Raw genomic sequence first — 10,256 nt, forward strand, 5'->3', positions numbered from 1 at the left:
GATTGGAGATCCCATGAAGAAGGTTTAATGGGTGGTAACGATCCACACTGTGTGACTTAATAACACTACTTTTCAGGAGAAAGTCTCTTTCTATCCCTATGATAATAGTGCTTTTGATGTGATGTTAAGAAATGTATTTCCTTGAATGAGCCCAAGGCAAGAAATTCTGTGAGGTACAGGTTACACATACCCTTGGAGGACTCACCTAAATAAGAGTCATTGTGAGGCCGCAACTATGGGAGTAGGACTGTTCCCTAGTAACTCTCAAGAGAATTAAGATACTATAGTGCATGGCCATTAATAGCACTAACCCGCTTAGAACCAAGTCCGATATCAATACTATGTGTGTGACATGTTAAAGTTTGACTCAAGGGCCTAGTTCAAGACATAGTTCACTATGGATCCTCAAATGAAAATTGTCAACACTAAGTGTAGGTTCAAGTTTGGAAGACACCTATACCCATTGCATAGTATAAAGTTGCCCATTGCATAGTATAAAGTTGCCCATTACTTTATTTATTTATTTGTTTTATTTTATTTTATTATTTTGAAGTTTTAAACCTTGTGGGGGAGTGTAAGATTTTATTTAAAAATATTAAGTTTCAAACTTCCTATTACAAATAAGGAAGAGATAAAAATCTTGGTTGTGAAAGTAAAAGGCGATAAATGACTTTTACTTTTCCAACGGTTGTGTGCATTTATTGATATTTACGAGATTTTATGGAGTTGACCATTCTGAAATAAATAAGATTTAGACAACGGTCATTTCATTATTTAAAAATGACCTTTCATTTTATGGAAATATTATAGAGAAATTGTTTTCTTCCTTTCTTCTTCCTTGATTTTTTTTTTTTGGGCAACAAGATTGGGGATAGGTTCTCTATATTGTTCCTATGGACGTGCCCATAGAGGAGACATTGCTATGAGTCAATGATTGGGATTGTATCTTGGAGTAGCTATCATTCATTAATTAAAACCGCACGTAGGGAGGCGATAGTAGCTTTAAGACAACGTGCTACCATGAGCCTTACCAAATCAGGCTAACTCTTCTTTAACTTTTAATTCTCTTTAAATTTATAGTTTTCTATTTTTTCATGTTTCATTGAGAAAGCAAATTTTAAGAAAAGGAATAGTGACAATAAAAAAAGGAAGATTTTTTATTTTTCCATAATAGATATATGAGTGAAAAATAAGTTATCTAAGGGTTGATCTATTTCACTTTTTTTTTCATTATGACAAGAATTATTTGAGTATATTAATGATTAAGGTTATAATTAATGCATATCAAATGAGAAAAAAAATAATTATGATAAGAATATTTGAAGTGTGTGATTAATGAAAGTTGAAACCAGTAGATATAAAATGAGATTTGTTGTTAAAGGATTTACATGATGAATGCATAGAGTAGACTACAAAGAAACGTTTTTTGTAGTAGCAAAAATAAACATTTTTTCGAGTTTTCTTAGGGTGGCATAAAAACCACTACAAGAAATTATGACATTAAAGATAAGCTATTTCATTTTCAAAACTATAGATATGTCATCCAATATAGTAGGAGACAAAATATTCAAATTTGTTAGGAAAATTATTTTATGACAAAACAAAATTGTGGCCAAATATATTCTTCGACAAAAATTTTTGTGACCTAAAGTCATAACTTTTGTTGTGAAATAAATTAGCAAACATGATGTTTAACTATTTTGGAGATGTAAGAATTCATTAGGAGACAAAATTAGTTTGTCCATAAAGGTTTCTTTACACATTAGGAAGTGAAAGTTTTTTTGTCTCAAAATGTTGACACATAATTTGGGCAACAAAATGATTTCATTTCAAAAAGTTTTATTTTTTATTTTTTATTTATTTTTACATAGGGAAACAAAATATTTTTGTTCAAAAAATATTGACACAAATGATTTTGTCTCAAAAGGTTATTTTATTTTATTTTTATTTTATTTACATAAGGAGACAAAATATTGACACATAATTTAGGAAACAAAATAATTATGTATCTAAATGTTTTTCCTCTAATTTGGAGACAAAATAATTCATCCCTAAAGGTTGATAAAGTTTGGGTAGCAAAATTATTTTTGTCATTCTTTGCACACATTTATAGATGAAATATTTTTGTTCTTGGATATATATATATTTTTTAATAATCTTGTTAATACCTATATAAATTTCTATAAACCTATAAGATATTCAACAATTTTTTTAATATGATGACATTGTATAAATCAAGCAATCAAATAACATATAAAAATTAAGTACATACAACACTTCTTCTATCAATATAAAGTAAATAATAATTGAAAGTAATGTTACTTGAACACTATCTAAAAATTTTATAAAACAAAAATATCCAATAGAAAGTATTGATTTGTATCTTAAGTACTAAATCACATCATGGGATAAACCCAATGGTGGTGGAAGTGGTGCTAAGGAGAAATCATATGTGATGTAACATTATTGATAATTACTTCAAATGGGCATTATAAGTGTGTGTTTGCAAGGAGATTTAAAATGAGTAAATACCATTCTTCAAACAACAAATCATCAAAGAGTTGAATTTATTTTACTTAGTATGATCATACAAATGAAGACTTAGATTAAAATTATGCATAATATTGAATTTATGATCATATAAATGAAGATTTAGATTAAAATTATGCATAATATAGAATTGAAAAATGATTCAAATTTATGGCCCATGCAGGTCTCAAACCTGCCACCTTCGTGTTGTTAGCATGATGCTCTAACCAACTGAGCTAATAGGCCAATTGAAATGTATATTGTTTGACTATTTAAACAATTAAACATAGTAAATATTGTGCATATTTTAACAAAATTGTTTCCTCCTCCATGTAGCAATAGTTGGAACTCACAACAAAATGATTGTTGAGATATCAAAAAAATGGAAAAGATTGGGGTGATGTGATCAACGATGATTCAGGTGTTTGGATGAAACAGAAAATCAAAGAAATAATGTTGAAAGTTAGATTTCCATGGTTGAATCATCTAATTGTTAAACTAATTGACTAAAAAACACTTTGAAAATGTCAAAATCAAGTGTGATAAAAAACCAATTTGAAAATACTAAGTTTATAGTCTTCTTGAGTTCTTAGAATCTAATTTAGTTTGTTAAATTATTTTTAATTCATTTCTTTCAATGCTTGCAAATAAATTCATTGTTAAAAGACTAAGTGTAGGAAAACCCAAAATTAAAGATGAACCTAAGCCTTTGAAGTATCAATAAAGATCCTCCACATCTCCATCAAAGCAATGTAAAGAACAAAATCCAAAAAAGAGATTTAACCTTTGATTCCATGCAAGGCATAAACAATATTTGTACTCTTCAACTCATTACATCATTGTTAGGACAGAGGCCTTAAAAGCATGACATGATGTAACATTCTTAGAATACATTATTTTACTTTTATCTATCCTTAATCTATGCATTATACTTTATGAGCATTTTTCCTTAGCATCTCTTGCATTTTACATGACTTGGGTGCATTAAAAGTTAGATAGAAGATCCAAGTCACAGGTTCTTTGCAAGTAGATGATTTGTTCACAACCAATTCGTGGACTTAGGCAATCCATTAGAGGTTGTAATGTACCACCTCCTAATTGGAGGGATGATTGGTCTTAACCATCGAGATGAGGTTCCCATGGTGAGTGCACTAGTATGTATGGTTACACATTGGATAGGATCTATGATGAGTCATGATATAAAGCTATCAAGTAGTCATGACTTTACCAAGCTGCTATATTGTATAGTGTCTTAGCCTTGAGAGGATTGTGCAGAATTTAATAGTGGCTTTGACCTACGGGTGAGATCGTAAGCTGATCATATATTCCCTATGAATTGGGCCACTATTGATGAAAATCGGTAGCAACAGGCACCATGATATCTCATGTATTTTAAGAAATGTGTCCCCTTAGGTGATCCTAAGGACATGTGATTATGAAATCTATGGGCTTGCAGTAATTCCTTTAGTGGAATTTGACATATACTCTTAGTGAGTTAGAGTATGTCATTTGATCGCATAATAGGAAGATTTGTAACTCAAGGATTGTAAAGGTAGTCTTAAAAATGCTAATAGCTTCATCTTGTTAGACTATCGACAACTAGTTCATGGGAAGACTATATATAGTGGATAACATGTTGTAGACTTGAGCACTTGGTGTCTTGTTTTAATATACATAGGGTACTGGAGTGTACTTGACTCTTTGTAGTGGATGTTGAGTTGACTTCAGAATTGGATTCCGAGGAAGCCAATATGTCTTATAAGTCCCAATAGTTCTTGCTCTAAGCTCATATTTCTTGATGACAGTTTATGAGAGTTGGATGGGTTTTTCATTCACTTTTGTGTATAAGGGCGTTTCGATAATTAAGGTTGCAAAAGGGTAAGTGAACGATATCTCTGGTCTGTGCTAATTGATTAATTGAAGCCTTGTGTGGTTAATTAATCAATTAACAACATTTTTTTACTAGATTAAGTAACCCTAAGCCTATGGTGGATTCAAGTCACTTAAGCCTAGTAGGAAATTTATAAATACCCTTTTAGGGCTTAAGGTTTCTAAGTATTGTCATTCTCTCCCCATAGTTTAGAGGGAGAACCCTAGACTCCAACCTTGAGGTCTCCACCATTTCAGTGCCTAGACTCAAGGAGGAGTCATCAAGTGGAAGATCATGGTGCTTACAAGATCTACTACGACTTTGGAGAATTCAACATCGGCTGAAATTGATCTGAGAACATTTGAATCAAAGGTATGTGACATTATTCTCTAGATTTATGTTTTCTATGGTATCAATATTGTGTTTTGAATACCTAGGTTTCCTCTGTGATAGATTTAGAGAGCCTAGGATAGATTCTTATGCACCTTAAAGTTCCAAGACATAATGGAGTAATTCAGGGTTCCTAACAATCATAACTTCAAGAAGAAATAAACTTATAAGTCATGAAAAAACTTCTAAAGACATGTTTGAACATAAAAAAACTAATCTCTAAAAGATGCAATGAATCCTATTTTTTAATATTAATCAATCCCTTCCCATGGTTTTACTGAGTTGAGTATTTATGGGCAAATGAATACCTTTTTTGGATATCCAAATTTGAGTTTTGTGTCCTTAATAGCCCTTGGTTGCGATAAAAAAACATGACCAAATTAAATTGAAATTAGATTTCAAAAATAGTGGGAATTTGTTAGTCCAAGGAATAATTAACTTGCTAGAATGGGATATGGGCATATGCATCTAAGATCCAAATTAGAATAAGGAACATATAAGTTTTCAGAAAGAAAAAAAAATGATCCTTAGCATGTATGTAAAGTAATTACACATCTAGAGGAGAGAGGGTAGCTAGGGTTTTCTTTCCTAGAAGATGGAATAGCACACAATCTAACTCTAAACCCTAAAAAGGCTAATATAATTTCTCTTGTGGGCTTAAGTTACTTAAGCCCCCCATGAGATTAGGTCGCTTAATCTAGTTCACTAGATCCTAATTAATTAATTAGCCTCAATGAACTCTAATTAATTAATTAATTAATTAATTAACTTAATTTAAAAAACTCAAAATTAAATAATCATAAGTTCTTTTGTAATTTTAGTTTTGCACAAAAAGAAAATTTTGTGATAGTAATCCTTGTTAGGATGGGATCATGGGTGCATGCATCTAAAATATGGATGGAAACAAAATTTTCTCCCAAAAGATATATAAGAAGTGATTACATAAACTAAATTTATTTTAGCATTGAATCGAGCAAGAAATTATATACTTAAATGTGAAAGCTCCACAACTTTTCAACATGAAGGCTCAAAATTCAATCAAATTCAAAAAGTAGATCAAGAAAGGGTGATCTAAGAAGATTAACAACAAATATTCAGCAAGTTGAGTTTCTTGCCACTGACTACAAGTAGAGTCTGTTGCACCCTTTTTCAAAAATATGTCTAGATGAGTAGTGTTTTATCCAACTCAAAAACACTACTTGGAAGAATTTTGAGTCTCGACTTCTTCAAAGAAAACTGATTGTTGACCAAGCCTACTTCTAATAACAATTGTATAGATAGTTGAGAGAAATAGACAACATGTTGAATATTTTCTATTAGTTGTAATCTCATGTTGTCTACATTATCCTTGATATTCGAAACAGTGCAACTAATGCAATGATTATCAATAGAAGGAAACTAAGGATAGTGGGGAGGTGACAAATCCTACCTCCTACTGATATCTATAGAAGAGACATCTTTTGATGGAGTTCTACAACTTTTAGCATTCTAGAAACTTTTTATGATGTGATTTTTTTTTTCTAATATTTTATTCAATTCATATTGCTATCATTATGAGGAGAAATTTTTTAGCTTCTATAGTTAGCATGGATTATTTCAAATTTCTTTAATTTTGGAGGAAAATTCAAGCATGAATAACAACATAACAAATCCCCCATATTAATTTCTTACTCTCAAGTTAACTTTGTGATCATTTCTCCAACAATCTTGCTCGTAAAATTAAATATAATAAACATATGATAAGAAAAGTCATTACATATTGCTATGGAATATATATATATATATATATATATATCAAGCAATAAATACCAATTTTTTTGGATGAAAGAACGAAGAAAGAAAGGAAAAAAAATGTAAGCAAACATGGAATAAATTTCATAAATAGTATCAGTGCTTCATACTTCATTGGTAAGTACATGGAAAATTCATATTGCAACAACATTTATCAAATTTAAGCTTCCCTCCATGCCAAGTTCTATTTGTACAAAAGAGCAAATAACTTATAATGCATATCAGAAGCAGCATAGTAGCATGAATATATACATTCTTCAATGAGATAGAACCATCTTCTTCGCCAATAAGGATTAATGTAGAGAAGTGCAACAAATACCAATAAAATCGTAATATATGATGCTACAAAACTTGCAGAGAAAACGACAGGATCAATGTCATACCACTTTCCTTCACTTTCATCATATAGCATGGTTGGCGGCTGATCTACAACAGTTTCGCATTTTCTCTCTATCATTGACCCACAAAGAAAAGGATTACCATCATAGCTGCTCCCATCGAATGTTCCAAATTGTGCTTTCATGTCCGGAATTCTACCTGAGAAGTTGTTATGAGCCACAATGAACACAGCCAAAAAATTTAGATTAGTAAGTTGTGAAGGAATTTCTCCACTCAAACTGTTATAAGAAAGGTCCAAACTCTCTAGTTGGTGAAGTTTTGAGAAATCCTTGGGGATGGATCCTATCAGCCGGTTATGCCACAAGTTCAATGCATGGATTGAATTCAGCTGTCCTAGTTCATAAGGGATTCTACCAGTGAGGTCGTTAGATGACAAATCCAGGCCAGACATGAAGTTGAGGATATCACCCTTGTAGATGCTATACCTGCTCTTTGTAATAAATCCAACTTCATCTTGTGGGTCGTATTGCAAATATGGATCCTCATTCCTGCCTCGCATGCTGGAGGAAGGCTCTGGTCCTTGAAGAACTGCATACTCGTAATGTCTTTGAAAGAAAAAAATCAAGTCTTGAAAAAACGCGTAGAACTCATTAGCCCCTCTCTTCCCAAAAGTCATATTATTGAAGCAATGGGGAATTGGCCCGGAGAATCTGTTATTGGAAAGATCCAATATGCTCATCTTGCTCAGCTGACACAAGGAATTTGGAATTTGGCCAATGAAGTTGTTTCCTCTTAATGACAGAACCCTCAATTCAGAAAATTGGCCAATTGAATGGGGAATTTTGCCGGAAATGTTGTTATCTCCAAGATCCAATGTCAATAGAAATTCAGGGTTTAGGACATGTTTTGGTATTGATCCCGTGAATGCATTCCCTTGCAAATGTAGATGCTTCACAAAGCCAAGGTGCGAGAAAGAGGGTAAAGAGCCAGTAAATGAGTTATAAGAGAGGTCTACATACTGTACATCAGTGAATTCATGAGGGATCCGACCATGGAAAGAATTATTTCCCATGATGAGTGTTCTTAAATTTGTCATGCCATGCATCCACTTAGGAATTTCACCTGAAAAATAGTTGTTTCTGATATCCAAGAAAGTCAACCACGAGCAGTTCAAGAGTCCGGATAGAGTTCCTGTAAACTGGTTGTTGTCCAAAAGCAGCACTTGTAACAAAGGCAGGTTGAATTGTGTTGAGAATATAGGGCCATGAAATCTGTTGTCTGATAATTTCAAAACATATAAATTGGTGCAACCCACAGTCAACTGTGCTGGTACTTCTCCTGAGAAGTTGTTACTTGATAAATCCAAAAACCAGAGGCTACTTATATTACAAATTAAGGGTGGAATTTGACCCTCAAAAGCATTTTCTGCTAAATTCAACCATTCCAGACATGGAAGCATCTCCCCAAAATTTTCTTGGAGTAGTCCACTGAAGTTGTTTTTGGAGATATCCACACTTAAAAGGAGCATATTAGGATAAGAGGGAAGGGGAAACTGACCATTAAATGAATTATTCCTCAAATCTAGATATTCCAACCTTCTGTTATTTTCAAGCATCCAGTTTGGGAGATCTCCTTTTAAGTTATTGTGGGAGAGGTCGACTTGCAGTAAGTATGCCTGGTGAGAGAGGAACTTTGGGATATCCCCAGTGAGCTTGTTCAGATTGCAACGTGATAGCACCAATACCTTGAGCTGAAACTTGGGAACCCAAGTTGTATATTCAGTTTCCACCTCGAAATTGTCATCGTTACTTGGCAAAGCCACTACTTCAAGCTTCGAATGGTTAGCAAATGAGCTAAACGAGAACAAACCCGTGAAATGGTTATAGCCAAGATGGATGTACTCAAGAGATGTGAGGTTACTTATCAATGAAGAAGAAACACTTCCTGTGAATTGGTTAAACGAGAGATCCAACTCTCTGAGAGACTTCAAATTGCTCAGACAAGTAGGAAGCATCCCATCAAACCGGTTCCAGCTAAGATCCAACTTTTTGAGCTTCTTCATTCTACAGAAGCCTGCAAAAGCCCATACCACATTCAATCTCCCTCTCAAATTTTACTTGCCATAAGAGTATAATTTCGTCTAATTTATAAACAACTACTATCTGACTTATTCATTCGTTTTTAGTCAATATTGGAAACCAACAGATGAAACTTAGCATTTCATTTGTTTGTTGAAGAAAAAAGAAACTAATTTATGGATACATATAGGATAATGTCTCATCTGATTTTTACCTTCACTGGGTAGAGAGCTGTTGAGCATATTTTTTCTCAAAGATAAAATTTGGAGAGAGGACAAGTTCCATATAAACTGGGGAATGCTCCCAATCAAGGCATTATCACCCAGATCCAGGACCTCCAATTTATTGAAGACTACCAAACCTACCAAAATAAAAACAAGTATTAGTGTTGGGATCGGTTGAAATCATGCATCCTCTCAAAATAAATAAATAAATAAGAGCCCTTTAATTAGATTCATTCTAAAATTGTTGGGTAGCAAGTCAACGGGAAATATTGTTATAATGAATCAGTTAAGGTATGTTTGGTTCTTAGAAAATTTGAGAGAAAATATGAAGGAATCAAAATAGAAAAGAAACGTAGAAGGAAAGAAAAAATGATTGAAAAAAAATAAATTAACTTCAATAAATTACTTTCATATGTTTCTTTAAACTCATTTAATTTATTTTCCTTTATTATATAAAGATTAAATAATTTAAAATTGATGTATAAATTTCTAACTAATTTTAATTATATTTGATTTACTTTCATATTTTTCATAGTAAAATCAAATATGAAAAAATCATTTTTCTTTCATTTTTTTTCTTTTCTTAGTACTTTTCGAGGACTAAATATAGCCTTAGAGGGCGTTTATTTTTTTAATTTTTTGCTGAAAGTAATTTGATTTCAAACTTTACATTATTTATTTTTATACTTTTTTATGACTTATTATAATTTTTTTGCTGAACAGAAAAAATTAAAATATTTAGCTTTTTCTAAATGAAAAAAGTAACATGTTGATTTTTTTTATTTACTTTCTAATGTTTAATAGAAATAAAATATTAAAAAAATAAACAACCTAAAATTTAATAATATTAAACATTAAAGTTTTATTCAGAATTAAGTAAAAAAAAAAACAAACATCACCCTAGTGTTTAGATAATAGATATTTAAAAAAAGGTGATTTTCAAAAGAAAACATACTTAGTGTAGGTAAGAATTATTTCAAGTGATCATCTAAAATTTTGAAAGCATTTTTAAAATTTTTGCCCAACATCTAATTT

General features: G+C 31.7%; 1 protein-coding gene and 1 non-coding gene across 3 annotated transcripts; both read right to left on the reverse strand.

Annotated features, from left to right (window-relative positions):
* Positions 1-2,701: 2,701 nt before the first annotated feature.
* Positions 2,702-2,775, reverse strand: TRNAV-AAC (transfer RNA valine (anticodon AAC)). Its single transcript has one exon. It is a non-coding gene; the product is annotated as a tRNA-Val (tRNA).
* Positions 2,776-6,665: 3,890 nt separating this feature from the next.
* On the reverse strand, positions 6,666-9,393 carry LOC132254322 (receptor-like protein 1). 2 transcript variants are annotated; one of them, XM_059739706.1, is made up of 3 exons: positions 9,212-9,393; positions 7,405-8,992; positions 7,037-7,117 (listed from the first exon to the last, which is right to left on the reverse strand). In XM_059739706.1, the coding sequence occupies exons 1-3, from the start codon at positions 9,237-9,239 to the stop codon at positions 7,114-7,116; spliced, it is 1,620 nt and encodes a 539-aa protein (XP_059595689.1). In that variant the 5' UTR covers positions 9,240-9,393; the 3' UTR covers positions 7,037-7,113. The 2 variants fall into 2 exon arrangements, with proteins under 2 accessions (XP_059595688.1, XP_059595689.1); XM_059739705.1 differs by having other exon boundaries at positions 6,666-8,992; positions 9,212-9,392.
* Positions 9,394-10,256: the final 863 nt, after the last annotated feature.

This window comes from Vitis vinifera, chromosome 9, assembly GCF_030704535.1.
Source record: "Vitis vinifera cultivar Pinot Noir 40024 chromosome 9, ASM3070453v1".
Taxonomy (NCBI): Eukaryota; Viridiplantae; Streptophyta; class Magnoliopsida; order Vitales; family Vitaceae; genus Vitis; species Vitis vinifera.

Coding starts and splice junctions, on each gene's coding strand:
- LOC132254322 (XM_059739705.1), bottom strand. CDS start 9,239: ATGCTCAACAGCTCTCTACCCAGTGAAG. Junction 8,993..9,211: donor CAGCTCTCTACCCAGTGAAG/GTAAAAATCAGA, acceptor GGGCTTTTGCAG/GCTTCTGTAGAATGAAGAAG.